Source organism: Hippichthys cyanospilos, chromosome 15, assembly GCF_059441005.1.
Source record: "Hippichthys cyanospilos isolate Australia breed blue-spotted pipefish chromosome 15, RoL_Hcya_1.0, whole genome shotgun sequence".
Taxonomy (NCBI): domain Eukaryota; kingdom Metazoa; phylum Chordata; class Actinopteri; order Syngnathiformes; family Syngnathidae; genus Hippichthys; species Hippichthys cyanospilos.
Window position 1 is genome coordinate 15,133,006 of NC_142383.1, and position 26,673 is coordinate 15,159,678.

Genomic DNA, 26,673 nt, shown 5'->3' on the forward strand with positions numbered 1-26,673 from the left:
CTTTGAAAAATGTAGATCTTTGCATTTCAACCTTTTCATATGACAAAAAGTCCCAACATGCTTTTGTTTGACCCCAAAAATTAGCCCGAAATGTTGTTTGTGTGTTCTTGCAAATCATGCAATTGATTTTTTGGCCCAAAAAAAAAGCATTTTTTTTTTTTCTTTATTCCCTGATTCAAAATGCAAACGTCTCCAATGTTCGTCCCTCCGGGGATACGCTTGTGCGATGTTCCTGCAGCCTGGGCTACAAAGCGTTCCTGGGCGTGATCCAGCCCCACCTGCAGCAGCTGATGGCCCCCGCGGCGGCCGAGCAAGTCCAGCCCGAGGCCTTCCAGCCTTCGGCCTGCCAGAGCGCCAAGCTCGGCGCCGGCGAGGCGCCGGGGGGCGCGGCCCCGGCCCGGGCCGAGGACGGGGCCGGCAGGTGTGCGGCCGCCGCCCCGCTGGGACTGCTGACGCTCCCCTCTCTGGAGTCCAAACCGGTCGCCGAGGAACGGTCCCCAGATCAGACGGAGGAACGGGTAGAGGAGGAGGGCGCGTACGACTGCACCTTGTCCTGAACCCGTTTCAGCTTCTGACTACACTCAGTATTAGCAACCCTTCTTTGCAAAGGGGGTGAGGTTTTTTTCTTTTGATTTTTTTTGATGATGTCCTTTCGGACGTTGGCCCGGATTTTTGTTTTTGCGGCAGAGAGAGTGAAGTCCTTTTTGACGTCGGGCGTGAATTTGGCGAATTTCTTCATTTCCGACAAAGGGAGTGGATTTGTTTCCGACTAATGAACTGAATTCATTTCCGATGCATGGAGAGAATTTTTTTTTTTCCGAAATATTGTCCAACATCGGGAGTCATTTCATTTCTGATGCAGGGTTTGAATTTGTTTCTGATACGGGGTGAATTTTTGATTTATGGAGTGAATTTATTTTCGGCGTGAGTGAGTTTATTTACAACTTACGGACTGAATTCATTTCCGATATATGAAATTAATTTATTTCCATTTTACGAACTGAATTCATTTCCTGTTCGTGGGGTGAATTTATGTTCGACGTGGGGAGCCAAATCCTTTCCAATGTAAAAACCAAATTACTTAGTAATTCATTTCCTATGTAGGATTGAAGTCTTTTCCGATGAGGGGTTGAATTTCACATTTAACTCTTTCAGTGCCAAGTATAATCGGAAAAGGAATTCTCTAGAGCTCCAGTATTTTTAACATTTTCTCTCACCTTCTAAAGCCAACAAAATATCGCGTGCCATGTCTACGTATGTAAATCTGGGTTAGATCATATGAAAGAATGACTTCCATTCCTTACTTTGAATTGCATGAAGGTAATAGCTGTGTTATAAGTGTGGAAACACTGCCATCCAATGGTCGCAGTTATCACTACACTAAAACGTATTTGACCAGAATGTTATTATTTATTATTTTTATAACTATTTTAAAAGACGAGAATTCTCGTCCTTGGCACTGAATGAGTTAAGTGAATTTCTTTCACTTCGTAGGGAGTGAATTCATTTCCAACCTAGCAAGAAAAATGCTTTTCGATGCACGGACCGAATTCCTTTCCGATATTGGGATTGAATTCATTTCCGATGTCGGGATTGATTTTTTTCTGATGTGGGGTTGAATTTGATATATAAGGAGCAACGTAGCAAGTGAAATCCTTTTCGATGCAAGGACCGAAATTCCTATTGGGGGAGTAAATTCAATTCCGATTTGGAGTTGAATTTCACGTATAAGGAGTGAATTTATTTCTATACAAACAAATTCCTTTCTGACGTGGGGAGTGAATTCATTTCCGACGTTAGGAATGAAATCCTCTCCGACGCAAAGACCGAATTCCTTTCAGGCGTTCATTTCTGACGTAGGGATTGAATTCTGTTCCGACGCAGGGTTGAATTTCCTAAATAGGTAGTAAAATTCATTTACGATGTAAAAAATTAATTTCTAACGTCGAGAGTTAACTAATTTCTGCTGAAGGGAGTGAAATCCTTTCCGACATCGGGAGGGAATTCATTTCCAATGTATGGAGTGGATTTCTTTCTGACGTAAGGACTGAACTCCTCTCCTGTACAACCAAGTGAATTCCTTTTCGATAGTTTGTATTTTTTTCCCCCCCTTCAAGATTATAAAAAGTGCCGTCAGAGTGGATATAATTCCACAAATTACAAGAGACGTTTCATACTTTCATACCTCATAACAGTTTTAAACATTATTTTTTCACAGATGTTATTTTTCTATGCAACCAAATCATGGTGTATGAATTCTTACATACATATAAATATAGATATATATATATATTAAAAAATAAGAAAAACTTCTACAGGAAACAAAGGATCTGCTCTCATTGTCATTTTTCAAAATGCATCAGACCGGACTGCTGGAGCCTATTATTATTATTATACCACATTGTATTGTGCATGGAGTTAATTTTATGGTATTGATCAACATTTATGAGGATTATTTATTGTAATTATAATCGTATAATTTCTGTATTCTTGTTTGTATTTCCAATGAGTTTTTTTGTTAGTTTTTAATTTTATTTTTAAGTTCATCCAGGTGGTATAAGAGCGTCAGTATTATATTGTGCAATGTATCCAAATGTTACTCGGCTTCATGTGTTTTGCTTCGCGTTTTACTCGTTGACCAAATGTCACCCTGTTTGTGGACGATTACTGTTTTATCGCGACGCAGACGGACAACGTTGGAGCGGTGTCGTCGTCAGGTGACACTTTACTTGAAAGAGAGAAAAAAAAAAAAAACACGCTGACTTGACGAACCAAAGACTTTTGTTTTTGTTTGTGTGTTTTGTCCAGAGGCCTTTCTGCTTTTAAACTCCTTTCGACGCTGGGACCGGACGCAACATTAGGGACACTCGCACCATTGAATCGCATCTAATGCACACTGAGAGCTGTTTTTAATATTTTCACCCACTCATTACCAAAAATATTCCAGCACGAAGGACTAGTGTTTGACATGCCTATCTCAGTTCTCACGTTGAGCTATCGTCTTTCAACTGGGGCCTTTATTGTAAAATTGCAAAATCGTACTCAGTCCTAAATGTGAACGCTTCTTTCATGTGTCCCGACTGGCAACCGGTCCGGCGCGTACCCCACTTCTCTCGCCGCAAATCAACAGGGTTCGGCTCTCAACTCACCAGCAACCCTCACAAGGACAAACTCCGTAGAAAATGAGTTGATGCATATCCAAAATATTGGAAACAGCTGTCATTGGCTACACCCTCAAGTTATAAACCCAAAGTGTGGGTGTACCTAATAAAGTGATCGTACATGTCTCGTTGAGGTACTCAAAGCTTAACCTATCAATACAGGACTAAATACTACTAGTACTAAATACTAAATACTACACAGCAGACATGCAAAGTGCTGTGAACACAAGCTCCCCCTTGTATATTTTTTCTTTTCTACTCATGTTTCTACTTTTTTTGCTTGTACATAAACCAATAAATTATTTTTAAAAAAAGCTTTGATTGCATTATTCACATTTCTTGAGTATATTGACTCAAATATGCTATAAAACTGAATATTCCCCTTCCATTTTATCTTTGGTGTGTTAAAAAACGGATTTTCGAAAAGCACCTTAAGCTTAAAGACAGTGGATCACACAAAGTGATCATATATGTCAAGTGGGATTGCACAAGATCATCATGTGGGCTGCAAATGGCAAATTTGACACCATCAATGTAATCGGACACTTTTGTAAAGGGAGCTTTGGTTTACAGTGTTATTGTTGCTTTTGTATTTGATTTTTACTCATGGCCATAACTTTTTCTATTGCAGGTTTACGTTGAAAAAAAAAAAAACTTACATGGATTTTCATTCATGGCAATATCTACACTGCTAAAAATTACCAGCATTTCACAATGATTACCTGTTTAATTTACAGTCATTTGTTGTATTTAAAAAAGTGAGCATATTTTGGGGGAGGCCAACAAAAACTATGAACGTTTTTTTTGGATAATGAAAATAAAAATATTTTTTTTCCCAGCAAAAAAACTTTTCATCTGTTTTATGTTAAAACAGAAAAATCAAACCTTACATTTGGTTATTTCGTGACCCTATAAACGAGGGAATGCCGTACAGTATTTCAATTTGACGAGATTTTATTACTTTTTTTTATAATAATTTGTGTAATTGTCTTTCGCGTTTTATTTACATATGTCGTGTATAAAGTTGGGTTATTAGTTAATGTTAGTAAATATATAATATAATATAATATAATATAATATAATATAATATAATATAATATAATATAATATAATATAATATAGTGGTTATTAAGTTACTTTTGTTATTGTGAGAGCGGCGCCTTTAACTAGCGAGCGGTAGGTCTCGCCAGCGAATTCTCGCGAGACTCGATTGGCGCCGCGACCTCATGTGAAACACCATCCGCACGAGCCACAGCACACACTAGTCCCCCGACCGACGTCTTTTTTGCCTCTGCGGCGGAAAACGCGTGATGGAGACTCGGCTGGTGTCCGCCTGAACCGCCGCGCCGCTTTTTCGCAAAACGACGTAACCGTCGCCGAATATCCAACCGCGCGTTTTAGTCGAGGCGTAGTTAAAACGGCCAGCGCGACGATGTGGATCCAGGTTCGCACCATAGACGGGAAGGAGACCCGAACCGTGGACGATCTTTCCAGGCTGACCAAAATCGAGACCCTCCGCGTGAAAATACGGGATATCTTCAACGTGAGCCCGCAGCAACAGCGCCTCTTCTACCGGGGCAAACAGGTAAGGTCACGCTACCCTCGTCTTTTTTTTTATTATTATTATTTTTTGTTTTATTTTCATGCAGCTAAAAGAGTGACAGTGGGTCCGCGGCTTCCTGTTTTGATAGGAATTCGCCAATAGCTGTTGCGCAAGACGCCCCCCACCCCCCACCCCCGTCCCGGTTTTCGAGAGTGGTCCTCTCGCTCACGTCAAATTGTTTTTGGGGGCTCCCTATGCACACAAGCTAAGCGCCCTCGACATGTTTGTTTACATTCACGCGGTAGACTGGCAGTGAGGAAAAAAGCACCCACCCACTTCACCAATTCTGTTTAAGCGTGTTAGCATCCGCTTAAGTCTTTAGATCTGCACGATTCAAAGTAACGTGCGAAACGTATTACACTTAAAGAATATCGAATACATACGCAAGTTAAAGAAACTACTGAAAATCAAAGCACTGCGTCGAATTTTTTACGTAAAGATAAAGTTTAGAATCTAAAACGTACCTGCTAAGGTAAGGACCAATCACGGCTCTTCTTGCGAACGCCACGTGACCAAACTCAATAAAACAGGTGAGCTATGATTGGTCAGTACTTCAACTTCTGTGATGTCATTTTATTTTTCATTTTTAGTCGGCAGCAAGTGTCAAAATAGCCTAATCCCTGAGATGATTTTTTTTCCGCTTGACTAATCTTACACAAAATATGAACTCATTCAATGCCAAGGAGGTATTTTCACGTTTTTTGTTTTTTTTTTAGAGTCCAGACATTCAATCCCTGATACTTATATATCAATTTAATACTTATTTAATCGGGGATTTAATGTCTAAAAAAATATGTGAAAATACGCCCCTGGCATTGAACGAGTTAATCAGAATGCCGTGCTTAGTCGAGTAATCAAAAAAAGTTGTATTTTAATAGTTGAATTATAAAAAAATACACATTTAGTATATATTATTGCGCAATTTACTCTGTGAAAACACTTTTTCCTTTTTTTTCCACTTTCAGAGCTAAGCTTGATTTCCATTCCTTACTTTGAATTGCATGTATTTAATAGCTGTATTATAGGTGTGGAAACACTGCCATCCAATGGTCACAGTTAGTACTACAGTGCTCAATTGGCTTACATAAGGTAAGCATTAATTAAGGGTGTCAGCTCCTCTCCATAACAAACGTATTTGACCAGAATTTTGGTATTTATTATTGTTATTACTATTTTACAAGACGAGAATTCTCGTCCATGGCACTGAATGAGTTAATGTAAGGTACCACAGCGGAGTTCTGTTTAGCGCTTTATTGTCTCATTGTTTTGAGGTTCTGGGTTAGAATCTAAACGCTTGTGCATGTTTGTTTGTTTTTTGTTTGTTTGTTGTTCATTTTTTTCATGTTTGAATTACAGTAACAACCGCATCTCACATTGATGAATAAATCCATCCAACAGTTGTGTAATATTCGTTTACAATATAACCAGTTCTTTTACACTGGAGAAAAATCAGCTATTTTATGACAGTTCTTTCAAGATTTTATGAGTTAGGTGTCATAAAATGTACACTCAACTCTCATACACACAACACCACCTCTCAATTGGATTTTATTTAGCGTCACGTAGCTAAGTAGGGTAATATAACGTATTTTAGTGTAGTGCGTAGTAGCCGGGGAGGTTTATCTACTTAACTGCACAACGCCAGGGCTCTATTAGTAAAGTGCTAATTAAAGGCCAGGCATTTTATTTTCTTCTTTTTCCTCGCACAAATACAATGTAATGGCTCTTAAAGAGCCTGTAAAGTCAATTGAGAGATTTTCTTCCAAATGCTAAACATTATACCGTCGCTAAAATGGCGCCCAGTGACACGTTTTAGCCTCGCGCATGAATCCGCGCCCCTCCCCCACCCACTTGAACTCTTTTGCTAACTTCTTCCTTAACGCGATTCTATGAGCATTTTAGTTTGATGTTTCATGGCCGTGTCTGTCGGCGTGTCATTGTTTACGTTGGAGTTCCGGCGGTCAACATTCTATCGCTAGGTATGAATGTTGCTGTTATGAATGAAGCTGTGGAATTCAGTTACAATGCGGGAAATGGCGCCTGTGGCCGAAGGGCGACGCGCGTCATCTTTGTGCTCTGCTGTGCGTTGAGCTCGTAGTAATAATGAAGTGTGCACCATAATGAGGAAATCACTTGGAGTATTTTAGCCAAACTCCTCGTTTTCTCATCATATTCGTTGTTTCTGAAGTGCCCCAAGATGAGCAATTTGAGATTTGATTGTTTTTATTTCAGGTCCTCCTCCTTTGTATTTTTTTCTTAAACAGACAAATAAAATCACATTCGTTTACTTCGTAGTCTGGCGGACAATAGAAACCTTCGGTAATTAGCTAATGCGTCTAAAATCAAAGTTGTATATACATTAAAAATTAGGAACAAAATAGTATAGTAAGTGCGACTTGTATATAGAATTAAATAACATCATGAATAAAAAATATATAATGAAATAAACAAGTCAAATGGAATACCTTTCCATGTTCTCGAACTGTAACAAGCTAAGCTAACACGAGCTGCTTTTAGCTAGCTAACAGCGAACGGACTTCCGCCCCCGAGCTCATCCCGTTACGGTAATTATCGTAAATAAGAGTGGGGCGATATAAAAATATGAATCTGTGCGTCATAATTCAGGTCAAGTGGCTGAAGGATCAATCTTCCTCATCGTGTCGAGTAAATAAAAAAAAAATCAAATTTTTATTACCGTTTATCGAACGCACTCATATTTTTGGCCTTCATTTTGGAGGATAAAAAACTGTCGTTTATATTAGGGGGTTTACGGTCAATTAAAATCAATTACAATTGTAATAGTCCAGAATGACCGAAGAAAATTGAGATTTTATGATTTGGGCATTTCATCCAGCCCTAATTATGCATATGTTATATCTATTCAAAAATTTAATTTTACCCTAACTCATTTAATGCCAGGGACGTATTTTCACATCTTTAAAGAGTCCAGACATTCAATGCCAGATACTTATATCGATTTAATACTTGAGTATTTGGAAATTAATGTACTTAAGTAGCGCTTTAATGCTTAAGTATTTTAAGTATATGATGTCGGGACTCTTAAAAAAAACTAAAAACGGGAAAATACGTCCCTGGCATTGAATAAGTTAAGTAGCCCTCCTACCCCATTGCAGTTTATTGTGCTTGTGTGTGTGTGTGTGTGTGTGTGGGGGGGGGGGGGGGTGCACAATTATTAGAATACCATTTTTTTGTCAGTTTATTGATATTCTAACAAAAACTTCAGCTGAATGAGTAAAGCAAAAGAAAAAAAAAGACCCTACATAAAAACGTTTGGTAAAAATTGCATGTTTTCCAAACAATTGAAATATGACAAAGGCAGCTATGCCAAGCGGACGATGATATGTGGGAACGAGAGCCTGAAACCGCGTGGATCCGACGTTTTTAAAAAACATGCGGTTGGCTCACGGTTTAATTATTAGCTGGGTTATGCCACAAAGGGGGGGGGGGGGGGTTGCTGGCCATGCTGGCAACGGCGAGGCCCGCGCTACTGCAAAATCCGGCGCTTCCTTCTCCGCCTAGCTGGAAAACGAGCAAGGGAGGGTTGGTTCGGGGATTTCCGAGCGCTAAGTAATGCGTGGAATGAGCCAGCGACACCCAGTCCAACGCGAGCTTCTGCCCTCCCGCGCACGGGAAAAGCTCAGTCTTAATTCCTTTTCAAAATGGCGTCTTGTTTACCCCCACCACCCCGCACACATACGCACACATATATGCACACGCACTCCAGCGCACCGCAGGCGACGCGAAGGTCTCGCCGCCATCGCAACTCCTTCCCTCGCTGTTTGTGTTGTATTTGCCGCCGCGCTACTTGCGTTTCACTTGGTCTCGCGTCGCCATTTTTCTCGACGCACACACCTTCCCTTGTCCGCACGGCCTTGCTACCTCGGCCTTTCAGTGAAGACAAAAAACAAGAAACGAAAGAAAGGTTAGCTTGTTTATTAAACGGTTCAACGTGCTTCATGCGGTACCAGGTTTTGGGCCGCGCTCCACCGGGATCTGTTGCCTATTGTCGACTCGGAGGAAAAGCTGAACACACAAACGCGCGCGCTGTTGCCGTGACCTAGTTAAGGCTGCAGTTTTGATTATCGCACACGCGCGGATCTTTCGATGGCTCCACTTTGGGCAGTTTGACGCAGCCGCGCGTGTTTGTACTCGTACGCTTCACGGACGGTCACCAGACAAAGAAAGGCCCCCCCCCCAATCAGGAGTCTGTACGCACCGTTTCCCGTCCCCGATTGCAAACGTCGTCTTTTCTTTTCTTACGTTTGTAAAAGAAAGCTTAAGAAAGTCTACCGGGGGCTGGGCGATATGGCCGAAAAATAAAATCTTGATTTTCGTCAATCATTCAATCTTGAGCAGGGTTCGGCACAATTGATTGAATTTTAATCGCGATATTGGCTGCCACGATTAATTAATCTCCTCGGGGATATTAACATTTAAAAAGCCGGCTACCGTACATCTCAAATCAAGCGCATCCTACCACCAGGGGGTAGTGTTTCACACATGTTTGCAGGACAAAAGCCTCTGCTTTTCTCACCCTTATATTATTTACCAGTGTGAAATGGCATTGTGTTTCTCATCTGATTCCTAATATATCAGTGGTCGCTGTCAATTGAGACCCATTTTGAAAAATCCGATTGGAATAAATTTGGTTTGAGATGACCAAAAATGACATTTTGACCGCTAATTGATTAAAATTTGCTTAAAAATGAAGAGTGTGCTTTGTTCTAAGTCGGCTTGATTTTTTTTCATTGGTTTGCATTCAGCAAGTAAGTTAGCTGTGGTGCCCCGTGTGCCAAGTTTTTGCCATGTTTTAGGGTTGAATTTGTTCTTATTCACTTTATATATTTTAGTTTATTATTATTATTATTTGTAAGTATCAAGTCTTGAAGCCTTGTGTATATAGTGCTTGTTTTTTTTTTTTTTAAAAAAAGGGCAATAAATAGACATGTTTGACCAGAACGTGATGAATAATCGTGATTTCAATATTGACCAAAATAATCGTGATTATTATTTTGGACATAATCGTGCAGCCGTATTTGACACTAGGTTATTCATTTAACATGAAGAAAAATGGAAGTTGTGAAATTAATTAGAAGGATAAATGGATACTTATGTTATTATCAGTGATTATTATTTTAGCCATAATCGTGCAGCCCTAGTATAACGTCTGGAAAAAGTCAGGTCATTCCAAAGCCAAGGTAACATTAATTTTTTTAATTTCATGCTTGATAGATGGGCAAGCGCTCCAACTGATGTTCGACAAGCCTTTCAAAAGTCAATTTTCCACAGTGTGTCCCCTTTGTGTCGTTTGAACACTGGGCCAAATCCGTTTTTACCCTTCCCTATTTCCAGAGAGGATCAGATTAAAAAAAAAAAAAAATCGTGACACGAGTTCAAATTCAACCCAATTCGCCTTGGCCCTCACACTCACAGCAGGAAGGACTTTTATGTTCTTCTTTTTATTTTGTTTTTTGACGTTTTGACGCCACAGGTTTCTTGTCTCTGCTTGAGCTCCTGTCTGATATTCTTCTTTGGTATCCACTACAATGAGGGACGCGCCGTTTGAAAAGCTGCCTGGAGAAAGAACTAGAGAGAAATTAGCCCTGCGGAGCTTGTTTCATTTCACTACACACACACACAGAAAATTCTGTGGTTTGTCGCAGCTTTTTTCTCAATCAAGTGTCTCCGGTCCGTCCAAACCTTCGTTAGGATCTGACGTCTCCGAGTGGAACGCGGCGTGACATTTCACTGAGTCATAAAATGAGGCTACTCGAGACAACGTGCGTTTATATTCTACTGCATTATTTATGAACGTGGATAGAATGTACCCATGTCCGGATCACGGTCACGGTATCGGTCCGGCGCGCGGGAGAGAAATCGGTAGAGATATCTAAACGGGTTTTCGCCAACGTCCGTTTTCTTCTTTGTCTTGTCGACCGTTGAGATTGGAAACCGGGCTGTCACAGCGAGGGTGCCGATTGCGCCGTGGTAATGAAGTCACTGGGGGGGAAGAAAAAGCCAGAGCCGCCTAGATGGGATTTGGGTTTAATGCGGCACATGCAGTTCCGCCATGTTTTTTTTTTTCTTCTGAAAACCTCGCCCGTGTTTTTCCGACGCGCTCGACCGGGGAAGGTTAAACGGGGACTTGAATGGAAGACCAAGGAAGGCCAACCGCCTCTGGTCTGAATTTCACCAGACGATTAAAACTAGCGAGGGATGGGGGGGAGATGCACCCCCACCCAACTCGCTTTGCCTTCAAATGGTCTCTTCCTGGCGAGATGATGGCAGCCATGCCGGGCACACAAAGAAGCCAGAGATAAATCCTCGATGCCTGGAATGAGTCTGACTAGGCCAAGCTGGCTTCTAACTCTATTACATTAAACTTTTTTTTTGGGCTGAGCGCCCCATAACCAACACAAATCGTTTTTGGTTGGAAAAAACAAAAGATCCAGTGAAAATACATTTTTGACGTCTAGCCGGCATTGGCGGTGAATGACAGAGGTGGGTACTACGTTAGAAAGATGTCCGTTTTGTTGACGCACCGATCATTTAACTAACCCTAAACCTAACCCATTCACAGCTATAAAACAGCTGACTTTACTAGAGTTTGTGGTTGGTTCATTTGTTGTTTTTAAGAGCATTCTGGGATGCGTTTTAAGTAACCAAGGAACGCAGACCAAATTTGCATCTTTTCTCTGATGGTTCGTTGCCAGGAAATGCAAGGTAGAAGTTTTTTTATTCCCTAATTTGTTTCACTTGTAGTGTATGTGACGGATGAAATTCATAGACAAATCTAAATGAAACCGTCTTCTGTAGTTGTAGGGCAAATTGACATTAACGCAAATTGACATTATCATTTCAGAATCATGTAAAGCATGATCATGTCATTCTGTGGACATGATTGTTATGCATTCTCGTCCTTTGTACCAAACATGATGGTGTATTACATCCAGGATTAAACCCCTTAGCTGTTTTTTCTTTCCGTGTTACACTTATATTACTGTGTCGTGTTTCAATTGCAGTGCAATTGTAGAACCACAGACATGGGGTTAGCTTTAATTGTAAATAATAAAATAAGAAAATAATGTGTATGGGTGTAGACAGGTAGACCAGTGCCTGAAGAATGACGGACCAGAAAAAAAAAAAGGTCAAATATGATATGGATTTTTTTTTTTTTTTTTTAATGGGCATATTTTGCTGCCTAATTTATATCCCACGTAAATGTAATCCTAATCAGATTGCAAATTTTAGACTAATGGGGCCTCTTAACATATTTTATTGTAAAATACAGTATATTTTCCTGGCATTTTTATAGAGATTTGTTGGATCTTTGCATGGATGTTCCTTTTTAAATATATTTTAAAATCCTCCGTGTCTTCAGCCACCCCCATTTGACAACAACCTCTAGTAAATTGTCAATAATGAACCACGCTCTGCAAAGTCTGCAAAAAAATAAAGGGGGCTCATTGACGGTAGTTTTGCTTCTTTACACATTCAGCTTCACTTGGATGGGGACAGTGGGGGTGGGAAATTGGGCCCGCTCTCCCTTGGTAGTCATGGCAACCCATCGTTTCTTCCCCTCGGAACATTTTCGGTTAAAAAAAAAAAAAAGCAGCGCGGGATATGCGGTTGTGCATCTCTTTACTTTGGTTTTGTAAATGTGTGTTTCTAATCAGTATCGCCGTGCGAGTGATTGGGCAACGTTTTGAAAAGCCAGCAGTGTGATTAGTGAAGCGTTCTAACGTCTTCTGTAAGCTCCAGAGAGCGTTGATCCAATGTAGCCGTGTACCTTCTTTGTCCTTGACAGGCTGCTTGCCGTTTCGGCGTGACGATGGTGGGTTGTTGTCTCGTTTTATGGACTTACGCCTCTTAAGATGTGGTCTTTGGCAGCAAAAATAAATAAATAAATATTACAGTATTAGACCAAAAAAATAGAAAATCCAACCTTTAATTTTAGTGTATTTCTTCTATAGGAAAAATAAATACTGTGTACGAAAAAAGTATAATAAGTATCAGGATATATAAATATTAGTATACATAAATAATACTGTAAGTATAAGCATGATAATAACATAAAATAAAGAGATCATTTTCTTGATTTCATGCACTGTCAATTTTTAGAAAAGAAAACCTCTATGTTTAGCATTTTCACTCATCTTTCAAGGCCGACAGAATATTGTGTGACTATGTAAATATGGACTTTGAATTGCATGTAGGTTATATCTGTCTTAAGTGTGGAAATACTGCCATCCAATGGTCACAGTTATCGCTACAGTGCTCAATTGGCTAAAATTAGGTAAGCATTAGTCAGGGGTCTCAGCCACCTTCCATAAAAAACACATTTAACTAGAATTTTATCATTTATTATTGTTATTCCTGTTTTAAAAGACGAGAATTCCAATCCATGGCACTGAAAAGTTTAATTCGTGCGCCGTGTAATGCCGACTGAGAACCGAACAGGAACTTTTTTTTTTAAGCATTATATTGACAGTTTTCTAGCGCGATTTGCAGGAAATAGGTATCAAGACGATAATGTATTTTCTTCTGGAAAAAAAAAAATCGATATTCGAGGGCATCCTGGTTATTCCGATGAAGTCATATGTTTGGATGGGATGCAATTTGCTTTGCTGTCCTACTGAGACAAAATAGATGACTGAATAATGGAGGTTGGGACACCCAAAAAATAATGATCATATGCGCATCTTATCTTTTTCACTAGATGGAAGATGGCCAGACGCTGTTTGACTACAACGTGGGTCTGAATGACATCGTCCAGCTTCTGATCCGCTCCCAAACGGACCCTCCGGATAGCCCCGTGGCCAAGGAACCCCCCAGTGTGGCGTGCACCTCCGCCCCCGCCCCGGCCTCCGCCGTCCCTCCGTCCGAAAGCCCCGACCGCCCCGTTTCCGTCTCCCCCGCCGCTATGGAAACGTCCACCGAAAAAGACATTGAGTGTAACGACGCGGCCGACCAGACCAAACCGGACGCTCCCGAAAACGCAGCTAGCACCAAAAATGGGTTCGAGCCCTCGAGTCCGATATGCGACAGCCAACCGCCCACATCCAGCAAGAACACGCTGGTGGACCCGGGAATTGGCAAATACAAAGTAAGTCTACCATTGGACCTTTTTTTTTTGTGTGTGTGTGTTTTTTTTATCAATCAGTGGAAATCTTATAAAAGTGCCGATTAAGCAGAAGCTTCTTCATCAATGGAGTTTCAGTCCACTGCAGCAATTTCAACAAAATTTTTTACAAAATGTAATTGCTTTTTTTTTTCTGCCAATATTTTCTACATTTCACATTTTTGTCTTTTTAATTTTTTACATAAATTAGCAAAAATCTGCTTTTTTTTCCCCATACATTTTTTCTACTTTTTAATTTTACCCAAGACCCCCAAAATTGAATAAAAAAGAAACCGACTGATGATTTTGTTTGTTTTTGTCCTTTTTTTTAACCTTTTACTTTTGTTTGTCTTCTTAACACAAATTGGCAAAAATAGGTGATTTTTTCACATTTTTTCCTACTTTTTTGTTTTTACCTTTACACATGTCCACATTACAACAAAAGATATTGGCGTGCAAAACACCCTCTCCCCCGAAATTGACAAAAAAAATCTACCGATGTATTTTTTTTGTTAGTTTTTATCACTTTTTTCTTTGAAAAGTCTCATCCTATTTTTCTCTTTTAAACAAATACAAAACACAAAATATTGTAGAAGAGTCAAATGCTCTGTCTGTAATTCATAGACATGGTGATTGCTTTAACCATTAAGGGACCAAAAAATGGTTATTTTATACATCGTATATTATTAATTTTTGAGTCTTCATCTGATTAATCAGTCACCGTATTTTTATTTAGCTAATTATTGAAATTGGTATCAGCTTTTTATGACAAAATGTTCTTGAGTAAAACCTGTCCCACACTCAAGAAATACACAATGTTTGATCAAAACAAACATATTTTTAGAACTATTGTAAGTATCACTACTTGCTTTTGACAGGTACTCAAATAAAAAATGTAAAAAAAATATAGTATTGTCACATCCAGAATTGCAGGTTATAAAGCAAACAAAGTCATTTAACGTACGAGCTCAAGGCCCCGCCCCTTTTCCCCCTTCAGATTAACGAGCTGGTGGACTGCAGGGACGTGACGGTGGGCGCCTGGTTCGAGGCCTGCGTGGAGAATGTGACCCGGGCCCCCAAAGGACCTGTCAAGGGCAAAGTGGGGCGGCCCCCAAAAAGGACTAACGGAAAACTGGAGGGCGAGCAGGGGCAGCAGCAGCCCCTGGGCCCGGGCCAGAGCACGGACACGGTTAGGAATAACGTCAACGCCTTCAACTCGGAGAGCAACGGCGCCTCCACGTCGCAGGCCGACTCCGCTGAAGAGGATGTCGTCTATCACATTAAATATGATGAGTAAGTGCTGGCTCCTCGTGCATCCTACTATGTCGCATATATATCGCATGCGTGTTAGCAAAATGGCCCAAAGATAAAATCTCCATTTTTACCTCAATGATTTCAATTGACTTTATTTGAAGTCATTGACCAAACATGCATACGTTAAAAAAAAAAAAAAAAATAAAAATATATATATATATATATATATATATATATATATATATATATATATATATATATATATGTATATGTATGTATATATGTATATATATATATATATATATATATATATATATATATATATGTATATATATATGTATGTATATATATATATATATATATATATATATGTATATATATATGTATATATATATATATATATATATATATATATATATATATATATATATGTATATATATATGTGTATATATATATATGTATATATATATATATATGTATATATATATATATATATATATATATATATGTACATATAAATATGTACATATATATATATATATACTTGTGTATGTTTATATATATATATATATATATATGTACATATTTATATGTGTATATATATATATATATATGTATATGTGTATATATATATATATGTGTGTGTATATATATATATATATATATATATATATATATGTGTGTATATATATATATATATATATATATATATATATATATATAAACATACACATGTGTGAATATATATATATATATATATATATATATATATATATATATATATATATATATATAATATATATATACATATATGAATGTGTATATGTGTGTATATATATATATATATATATATATATATATATATATATATATATATATATATATATACACATACCATTTTTTGCTTAATATCGTTTCCATGACCTTCCATGACCTGATCGTGGTTTGAACAGGGCGTTTACATGATATTTTTCTTACCGTGTTTCTGCTATGTGCGAAAATCCAACATGAGGTACTAGATTTGGAGTGTCTTGCATAGCTGCTAGCGAGATAATGAGCTTGCGTTCCTCCTCAGTGGCATGCAGCATGTCGTGCGAGATGTTGCGGCGCAGCGGGAAATGGGTTTCCCTCCGACTGATTGAACGCAAGCGCGCGGCGATAAAAATGCACGCGCTTCAACATCGCCGGTCCACAAATTGGACTCGTATACCTCTCTATTTTTCTTTTTCTGTCAAATTAATTCTGGAAGCTGGCGTTTCCATGGTAACCGCCGCGTTCTCGGGAGCATTACTCCTCGGGCTTTTGTCCGTAATTGCTGCGAACGCGTCGTCGTTAAGACATGGCCGCCTTGAAGGCTATTTTTCGTGGCCGACTGAATCGAGCGTCGCGAATTCGCGAAACGATACACATTGCATTTCTCTTCATCATTTTGTAAATGCTTTTAAAGGCGCAATAATTAAAGTTATTTATGAATATTGTTTTTCCTTCAATCACTCAAACTGTGACCTTGAATGCACCCTGGCAAGATCAAAAGAGCCGCTACCTTCAGGGACACTTGCCAACGTTCGCCTTTGAGTGGGATAAGGGCTTCACTCATATTCCTCAACTGCTTAGTGATGAATATTGCGTTTGCCAAATACCAACAAAATTCACCTTGTTTTTATCAACCTCTGGTGGCGGATTTTTTGCCACTTGTCGACTTAAAATGACATCACAGGGCTCAGCTATCAACCAATCACAGCTCATGCAAACTCGGGAAACATGCGAGCCATGATATGTTGTTATTTGAGCCCTCAGAGCAACTGTGATGTCATTTCCTTTCAACGGAAAGTGGCAAAATGGCCGCCATCTGAGATGGATGAAAATAAAAAAAAATTCTGTTCATGTTCCGTTGATATTCCACCAACACAAAATTAATCAGAACACTGTGTTTTGACTAGTAGGGGTGCAGAGATATTATAGTCAAGAACATTCAGAGGTTGACTTCCACTAAGTATCGATGGCTGGTATCGACAGTCTCTGAAAACACTCTATACCTTAAAATACGCCTTGTATTGGCCATATATGATACCTGATAGTGGTACTCGCCCTTCTATAGTTGAGTGAGACAGCTCATATTTAGATCCTCCTGAAACCCAGCGCTTATTTGTGTCCACAGTTGTGTCCAATCTGTCTCTGTCTTGCGCTAGCTACCCCGAGAACGGTCTGGTGGAGATGCGGGCGGCCGATGTGCGACCGCGCGCCCGGACCTTGCTGCGCTGGGACCAGCTGATGGTGGGCATGCACGTGATGGTCAACTACAACATGGAGACGCCGGAAGAGCGGGGCTTCTGGTTCGACGCGGAAATCCAGACCCTCAATCAGGCTTCCCGCACCAACAAGGAGCTTCGGGTCAAAATTCTTCTGGGGTGAGGGCCTTGAGGGACACCTCTTCTGTAGCTCTACTTGATAATCTTCTCATTGTTTTACGTCTTCACCTCCTCCAGGGGTCCTGGCGACGTGATTGGGGATTGCAAAGTTCACTTCCTGGATGAAATCTATCAAGTGGAGAAACCTGGAGCTCCGGCGCTGTCGATTGCAGATGGACAATTTAAAAGTATGTCTTGTAAAGTCATGTGCCACCCCTCCCAGCATTCAGCAACTAATTGGTTCATTTTCCAATTGGTTTGCTCTCAATTTGAAATCCAACCGCAAACGTGCCTGTTTTTCAACAATATTTTGCTGTCCCCTCGTCGGCTTCAGGGAAGAGCGGCCCCGAGTGCAAGCACTGCAAGGCCGACCCGGACGCCGAGTGCCGCTTCTGCTCGTGTTGCGTGTGCGGCGGCAAGCAGGACGCTCACATGCAGCTGCTCTGCGACGAGTGCAACATGGCTTTCCACATCTACTGCCTCAACCCGCCGCTGGCCACCATCCCGGACGATGAGGACTGGTGAGATGCGGCCGCCGCATTTTCAGCGGCTTTAAATATGTCCTTGATTGTCAAAATGAGGCGCCTCGGGTGCGCCCTTGCAAAGGCAGGAAGACCCCACCCTCCACGTTTCTATTTATAGCGCTCCGTGTTTTGTAACACAAGCTGACATCGGCGTGTAACGTCTTCCCTTGTGGTGCCGCTAGGTACTGTCCTACCTGCAAAAATGACACCAGCGAAGTGGTCAAGGCCGGGGAGAAGCTCAAGGCCAGCAAAAAGAGGGCCAAAATGCCGTCGGCCACCACCGAGAGTCAGCGGGACTGGGGCAAGGTGAGTGGGAATTTGACATTAACCGTTAGCAAAAAATATCATCGTATTAGAATTAAGCTCAATGTAAGCTATTTAACACAATCGATACCAAAACGGAATAAATCTCATCTTCCTCAGCTAATATTTTCTTGTGTCCATATCCATAAGTAATATGTCTGCTGTGAGGCTGTATTTTGAAGAAATAATAAAAAAAAAAAAAAAAAAACCTGTAAAATGATCTATTTGAAAAAAATAAAATAAAATATATATATTTAACATTGTTTTTGAAAATTGTGTTTTGGGAACTTTCAAGGGGCTCAGTGATTGTTTTTAGGGGATTTGTTTTGGACTCATAATAGCCATATACTTACTGTATTATGTTCAGAATTTACACGTGTTTACAGCAACCATTTGAAGGGCTGGCAAGCAGTGGCTTTTTGCACTCTTATTTTCCGCTTTTTTTTTTTTTTTTTTTTTACCTTCTACGGTAACGGGAACAATGCCACGGAGCGTGACCGAGACACTTTCCTGGACGTGTCATGGGGGAAAATACTTTGTTTCTTTCTTATGTGGAAAATTCCCTTGTCTAATTTAAAACAGCTCGGCTTTTCTGTTATGTGGGCGCATTTAACAATATCTGACTTCACGGCAAAATACTTGCTTTTAAAAAAAAAAAAAGAGGAATTTTACGATTAATAATTAGTTTTTTCCTCAAATTATAAATGTTTCCCTTTAAAATTTTTGCCCTCGTGAATGGTTTTAGAACAACCCATTTAAAATGAATAATAATATTAGTAAGAATAAATAATAGAAGTCTGTCCCAATATTTTTGTCCACTTGTGTCCTTTTTAGGGCATGGCCTGTGTGGGACGTACCAAGGAGTGCACCATCGTTCCCTCCAACCACTACGGACCCATTCCCGGCGTTCCCGTCGGAACCACATGGAAATTCCGGGTCCAGGTTGGCGGCCATCTTGTTGCAAACTAAACCGCGGGTGACGCCTTTCATTTTCTTTTCCCGCTCCTTTAACCGTACCCTCAGGTGAGCGAGGCGGGCGTTCATCGGCCGCACGTCGGCGGCATCCACGGGCGCAGTAACGACGGCTCTTACTCGCTTGTCCTGGCGGGGGGCTTCGAGGACGAAGTGGTGGGTCACCTGTTTACAGTGTGTGATGGCCCAACGAAGCTTCATGAAGCTTCGTGAAGCTTCATTTTCCCGTCACTAATCTCCCCATCACCTCTGGTTGGTTTTCTTCTATAATACTTTACGTATGGCCTCCTTTAGGACCGGGGAGATGAGTTCACATACACGGGCAGCGGAGGTCGTGACCTCTCGGGAAACAAACGCATCGGAGAGCACTCCTTTGACCAGACCTTGACCCACATGAACAGGTACAGTTTGATATGATTTCTTAGTGCTGCTATTCATTCAAAAACTGACAATATAAAAGTAACCATCACACAATTTAGTAATAAGTTGCTTCATGTTCCAATAAATGTGTTCTTAATTTGAAAATAAAAATCACTAGCACTTGAAGTGCCCCCACATACTTCAAGGTTATATGGACCCAGAAAAAGCTTCAATCTACTTGCAGAGCTTTGGCACTGAATTGCGACGCTCCACTTAATGACAAAGATGGAGCCGAGTCCCGGAACTGGCGAGCCGGGAAGCCGGTGAGAGTGGTGCGCAGCTCCAAAGGCCGGCGCATTAGCAAATACGCCCCCGAGGAAGGGAACCGCTACGACGGTATCTATAAGGTAAAGGAAATTACGACTTATTATAATCCAAAACAGTTTTTACTGTCATGAAAATGTAGGAAAATGACATACAGGGATAGATAGAATGGCAAAAATCTTTTTTAGGTGGTGAAATATTGGCCTGAAATCGGCAAGTGCGGCTATTTGGTGTGGAGGTACCTGCTGAGACGGGATGATCAGGAACCAGCACCCTGGACCCCTGAAGGAATGGACAGGATCAAGAAATTGGGCCTATTGATTCAGGTTAGACAGAATGAATTATTTACTAGGGCCCAAATATTATGGTATTTTTCCTTAGGTGCTAATTACAGTATTAACCCTTGTGTACACACTTTGCAAACACTTTGAAAAAACATTGCATTTTTTTTAAAGACATAGTCATTTCCATACATATGTAGGTTCAATTTATTAACACCCACAAAAATAGGAAAAATGGTCTGGTCGGTCTGTAGTCTGTGACGTGATGATGATACTTTAAGAGATAGCCATTAACTGGTCTCTACTGCCACCTTCTGTCTTGAGGTGAAACACAAGTCAACAAAATTTTGTGTTTGCTGACATTGTTTGACTGTTGCTTAAGGGAATGTTGCAAAAATCGCAGGAAAATCAATGTCATAAATCCTTTCAAAATGCATCTCAAAAATTGTAATTAGAATGGTTTTATATGGTCCAAAATTTGGACAATAATTATTTTTGCACGCAAAATCTCACACGTCCAGCTGCAATTGCATTGAAATGTCAGAATCGTTGCATTTTGAATTTTTTTTTAATCATCTGCTGGAAATTTCAGCCCCCTCGTGTTTTTTCTCCATTGATTCTTTTATATCATAAAAAAATCAAAGGGATTTCCATAATTTGTAACATAATTACTTCCCACCAATGTCCATTTGCACTTGTGTGTGTGTGTGTGTGTGTGTGTGTGTGTGTGTGTGTGTAGTACCCACCGGGCTACCAGGCAGTCATGGCGAACAAGACAAAGAAGGAGGCCATGGCCCGGCCCGGTCGCGGCGGTCGGAGTAAGCACCACTCCGGGAGGGGGCGGGGGAGGGGCCGGCCGCGGAAGCAGCTCAAGATGGAGAAGGAGGACGAAGAGGAAGATGAAGAGTTTGAGCATTTGATGGCCGCCGTGGAGGAGGACGAGGAGGAGGCGCCGCAAAGTAACGGAGACCAGAAAACCAGCAAGGACTCCGGTAGGCCTTTTTTTTTGTGTGTGTGCGATGTCACAAACTCTCTGAGGCCATTTTTTAAGGAAACATAGTGCAACAAAGAAGGCACAGTAAAGATATTTTCCAGAGGACTTAAGAGAGGCGATTTGAGCGAGGTTTTTAATTGTCTGCAGTCCCATATAGTCTTTTCAAGGCCATTATTTGAGTAAATAGTTTGAGTTTAACATGATTTACTTTAGCTGTCTGCTAATGTAACAGGAGAACAGGCAGCGTAACGGAATTTCCTCTATTTGAGGGAGGCGTTTATTTTTCTCACAGTGACATACTTAGTGACTATTCATTCAAGGCCATCGTTTGAGGAAATATGATAATCAGGCATAGATTTTACTCATGGAGAACTGATGAAGTGTCTAATTGAGGGAGGTGTTAATTTGTTTTTGCAACGTTACAGCCTCTTCAAGGCCATTATTTGAGGAAATTCAGTGTGGATTACTTGTGCCCTCTGTTGGTGTGACAGGGGAACAGGCTGAGAAACTTGGAGGTGTTTATTATTCATGAGTTCATATACTCGGGAAGGTCCATTGTAGGAACAGGTTTTTCTTTGAGGAATGACAGTAAGGCATGAATTATCTAGTAATTAATCTGAATCGGGTTTTTGTTTCTCTACACACCCCCTCGGATCATCTTTTTACAATGGTTTATTTCGGAAATGCTCGTTAGCTAGCGATCGCACAAAAAGAAGGCCTTTATTTGTTTTAAATAGATGTTAAACAGTGTTTTCTCAAAGTATGTTCATTTGAGGAAATGTGGTATTTAGGGACGAACAAAACTGGCGGATTAAGTTTCCTGGAGGGTAAATGGAGAGGTTTTTTTTTTTTCACAAACTTGTAGTATATCTGAAACCTGCACCTGCACCATTGCAGTGTCTCTTTCGAGCAATTCTTTGAAGAAATAGAGCATAGTAGTTGAGTTAAGTAAAGTTGAGAATTATCTATTGGAGGGAGGTGTTTATTTTTACTCGTGATGTTCTACCCTGATGTGTCTCTTCAAAGAAATTATTTCAAGATGAACATAACTTTAGTTAGAGATGAATCAATTTGATGCAAGAAGGGCAGTCATTATTGGAGGGTGGTGTTTATCTTGAAGCAATTATTTGAAGAAATGGAGTAGAAGTTTGACTGACTTGATTGGGACTGAATAGAAAACAATCTATTGGAGTGAGGTGTTTATTTTTTTACTAAAATGGCGTCACGCCTCCAATGCATCTCTTCAAAGAATCTATTTCAAGAATTCCATGACGTTAGATATGAATCATACTGAATTTCCCTGAAGTAAAAAGGGTAGTATTTATTAGAGGGAGGTGTTTATTTTTTTTTTCTCACCATTAACAATTTCTTTGGAGTACAAAGGTGATACTTGTGCATGTTGATTATTTCATCTTTTCATGTTTCCTCGATGATTCCAAGATTGTCCGCCGGCCTCCGAGCCTCCCTCCAAGCGCATGAAGGTGGAGGAGGCGTTCGTGCTGTCGGAGCAGCAGCGGCAGTTGATTGAAGAGGACGTGGCCAACAAGAAGTTGTGGGACGAGGCCCTGGGACACCTCGCGGAGGGACCAGTACGCGCAAGTCAAAACCGCGGTTGGTATTTGTGCTCCAAAAATAAAATCCGCATCTCTTTTTTTTTTGTGCTTTGGAGAACTTCCTGCGGAAGATGGAGCAGATCTTCATGTGCGTCTGCTGCCAGGAGCTGGCCTTCCAGCCCATCACCACTGTCTGCTCGCACAACGTTTGCAAGGTATGTACCCTTGAAGATTTGGCCAATCTTGCTCTTTTTTTTTTATCACAAAACACTGGAATTCAAACAGGGGTGTGTAGACTTTTTATCGCCCGTCTAAATGCATGAAATGCTGATTGAAATCAAGTCTAAAATACAGTGTGGAGATTTATACTGTTTTTTTTTTTTTTATTATTATTTTTAGAATAAATTTGTGACTTTTCCTGTAAAATTTGAAACTCAAACAAAAATAAATGATCATTTCTTCTCATTCTTTAAAGTATTTTTCCAATATCGCAGAAATAAAAAAAAACTGCATTTAAACATGAGTCTGTAGACTTCCTATGTCCATTTTAATATTGAAATAGAAAATAATAACTTTTATTTGCTATTGAAAAAACATACATAAGCAATGATATATATATATATATATATATTTTTTTTTTTGTAAATATTACTTTATATTACCATTCATTTGTTTTGTCTTTTTGCTCATGAAATTTGCAACGTTTGCTGCAAAATTTTAATCCTCCCAAAAAAAAAAAAATGCCCCCCCCCCCCCTTTTTTTTTTGACATAGTATATTATTTATGTGCTTTCTGGTTATCGCAGCTTCATTTTCATATTTTAAATGTATTGCTCGTTCACGAGAGCAGGAATAATTATGAATTGTGTGGAAAAATAATTATTACTCGTAAAATGATGACTTTTCTCATAATTTTGCATTTTTTTCTTGTATAATTCTTTGATTTTTTTTTGTTTTTGTGAAATTAATAATATACGCTCGTGTATAAAGAGTCAACTATTTCCATCAAATGTTCCCCTCATCATTTGCTTTATTATCATGATTTTTTTTTTTTTTTTAACGGTCTTGCCCCTGCGCCCTCAGACTTGCCTGCAGCGCTCGTTCCGGGCGGAGGTGTACACCTGCCCCGCCTGCCGCCACGACCTGGGCAAGGACTACGTCATGACGCAAAACAAGACTCTCCAGGTTCTGCTGGACCAGTTCTTTCCCGGCTACACGAAGGGCCGATGAGATCCGCGCGGCGTGGTTCCCACCCAGAAGGCAGGCGCACGCACATACACACATACTGTTGAAAGCTCCATATTGCACTTCCCCGCGAGGGCACATGTATAGTGCGTCACACAGCCATTTCATGGATACAATCATCGAGCACACAAAGCACCTCAGTAGGTTCCGACCTCATCCGTTGTTTTCCGTAAACCTCACCAGCCTGAGATCTTACACCGAGGACTTGAACGCACGCGCTGGCGAGCCCGCCGCACACACACTCAGAAACTCGATTACGATAAGACTGGACTGCAGAAAGAATTTGTTTGAGGGAGGAGTTTAGCGGAATGGAGGCCACTATTTGAGTCGGTATACCTGCCAACCGCCATTCACATTGATAACGCCTTTGACGTGTCTTTGAGGACACGCCGCAACATTCCTGAAGCATATTCTCATCTGTGGTGTCTTTGAAATCCATTCTTGATCACGCGCCCCGTTTTGTGTCTTTGATGAGCCTCATTTGGCGTGTCTTTGATCATAGGGGGACAAACTCCAGTCCTCGATGGCCGGTATCCTGCGTGTTTCTCTCCTCGACGCACCTGATTCGAATGATTAGCTGATTAGCTTGAAAATGATCCTAATCGTTTGAATCAGGTGTGTTTGAGAGAGATGGTTCAAAAACACGCAGGATATCAGCCCTCGAGGACTGGAGTTTGACACCTGTGTCTTAGATGGTACCCTCAATACACACATTTGACGTCTTTGAAATGGTCCAACAAAGCCCTACTCGCCAGGTCCCTTACTCAAGTTGACGTCGTTCTAATCATCCTGTTTTTGACAGCCCACGTGTCTTTGACGGCATGTCGGCATGTTCCTGCTTTGATGCGGCGCTGTTGCTACGCCTCATTTTGACGATAGGTCCCGTTTCATGTTGCTGATATATGCCATTCCAATTTGTTTCTGATGATACGTCAAATTTTACGTCTTTGATGGCGCTCTTAGTAACACATGCCAATTTGACGCCTTTGAAATGGTCCAGCAAAGCCCTACTCGCTAGGCCCCTGACTAAAAACCAAGTTGACGTCGTTCCAATCATCGTGTTTTTGGCAGCCCGCTGTTTCGCGCCTCTTGAACGTGTCTTTGATGGCATGGTACATGTTCCTGCTTTGACGCGTCACTGTTGCCTCATTTTGATGTTAGTCCGTGTTTCATGTTGCTAATATACCCCATTCTGACACATCTTTGATGATACACCGTATTTCACGTCTTATATGCAAATTTGACGTGTCTTTGATAAGGCCCAGCAAAGTCAACGCATCCCTGACTAAAAGCCGAGTTCACCGAGCCCTTTTTCATTGTGTTTTTGATGGCCCACTGTCTCTCCCCTGCTGAATGTGTCTTTGATGGCACGCCACACGTTTCTCTGTCGGCGTCACTGTTGCGCGCCTCATTTTGACGATAGACCCCAGTTTACATTTTTGATGTAAACATTCCGATGTGTCTTTGATGATATGCTTGGTTTCGATCATGCGATAATGTCACTGTAGGCAAAATTACGTTTTTAGGTTATGTTTGAACCTTTCTTTTCATTTCGCTTTTGTTTTTTTGTCATGTTAAAAGTTCTCATACGCTTTTAAATTTTTACTCACAAATTTCTTTAATTTACCTGGTAGTTGTAAGATCTTATTCCTTCGATTTTTAAGGTTTTTTTTTTTTCAGATTTTAGTTATTGCTTTTTTCGTGCATTAACATTTTATCCTCATTAAAAAAAATGACTGTCAGAGAAAATTCAAACATCTTTCTCTTAAAATTGAGACTGTAGTTTCTCGTGGTGTTACTATGGCAAATTTGACTTTAAAAATAATAACTTTTCTTCTTCTCTGGCCCCAATCCTCCTTCATTTTTTCCATATTTATTTGCCCATTTTCGTTTATTTTCAGTACTGTTTACTCAAAGTGTGTTACGGTGCATTCAAGTGTTGACGGTTGGCAGCGTTTCAAGTTCTTGCCTCCTTTCTGCTCTCGTGGCACGTTTTCCACTCATGCAGTTCTGTTTTTTTTCCTCAGCGGGCTTGTCGTGTTTGCGCTTGCGTCGTCCTTATTTCTGTTCAATCATTCAGGTTTTTTTTTGTTGTCTTTTTTTCATAACATGCAATTCTAAATGGTCTTTTTAAGGCAAACTGTGATGTGCATTATTGATTTGTTTTGTTTGTGGCTAACTAAATAGCGCTTCTTCCTGCAGTGACTTCCTTCTGTACGTGAACCTACAGTGCTAAAACCCCTTTTTAGACGTCTCGTGGACGCTTGGCTTTAGTGCTGTGTCGTTTTTCTTTTCTTGAAATAACTATTGCACTCTACTGAAGAATTTTAAGTCATGTTAAATTTCTCAAAGGCTTCAATCTTTTTTTTTTCCCCCCCTTCTTCATAGGTTTTTTTTAGTTGCTTCACGTCCATTTTAATCTTTTCTTTGTGCCGAGCGCATTCGCCCGTCTGACGAGATGTTCCGTTGCTTCATGTTTTATACATGTCATAATACTTAATATGTAACAATAAATATTTGGATTCAAGCTGTCAGTTAGCTTTTTTTTT

At 40.3% G+C, this 26,673-nt stretch overlaps 2 protein-coding genes across 3 annotated transcripts in view; both read left to right on the forward strand.

Moving 5' to 3' along the window:
- Nucleotides 1-2,309, forward strand: part of ric1 (RIC1 homolog, RAB6A GEF complex partner 1) — a 33,060-nt gene extending 30,751 nt beyond the window's left edge. For both annotated transcript variants that reach the window (XM_088435101.1, XM_088435102.1), the window contains exon 26: nucleotides 239-2,309. In XM_088435101.1, the coding sequence (XP_088291227.1) occupies nucleotides 239-557 (319 nt within the window). In that variant the 3' untranslated portion in view covers nucleotides 558-2,309. The remainder of the gene's footprint in view (nucleotides 1-238) is intronic.
- Nucleotides 2,310-4,385: 2,076 nt separating this feature from the next.
- uhrf2 (ubiquitin like with PHD and ring finger domains 2) lies at nucleotides 4,386-26,651 on the forward strand. Its single transcript, XM_088434834.1, has 16 exons — nucleotides 4,386-4,746; nucleotides 13,505-13,891; nucleotides 14,904-15,199; nucleotides 17,351-17,569; nucleotides 17,648-17,757; nucleotides 17,904-18,090; nucleotides 18,276-18,399; nucleotides 19,231-19,338; nucleotides 19,420-19,524; nucleotides 19,663-19,769; nucleotides 19,973-20,135; nucleotides 20,241-20,378; nucleotides 21,073-21,325; nucleotides 22,768-22,916; nucleotides 22,997-23,095; nucleotides 23,963-26,651. The coding sequence occupies exons 1-16, from the start codon at nucleotides 4,594-4,596 to the stop codon at nucleotides 24,107-24,109; spliced, it is 2,745 nt and encodes a 914-aa protein (XP_088290960.1). The 5' UTR covers nucleotides 4,386-4,593; the 3' UTR covers nucleotides 24,110-26,651.
- The last annotated feature ends 22 nt before the right edge of the window (nucleotides 26,652-26,673 follow it).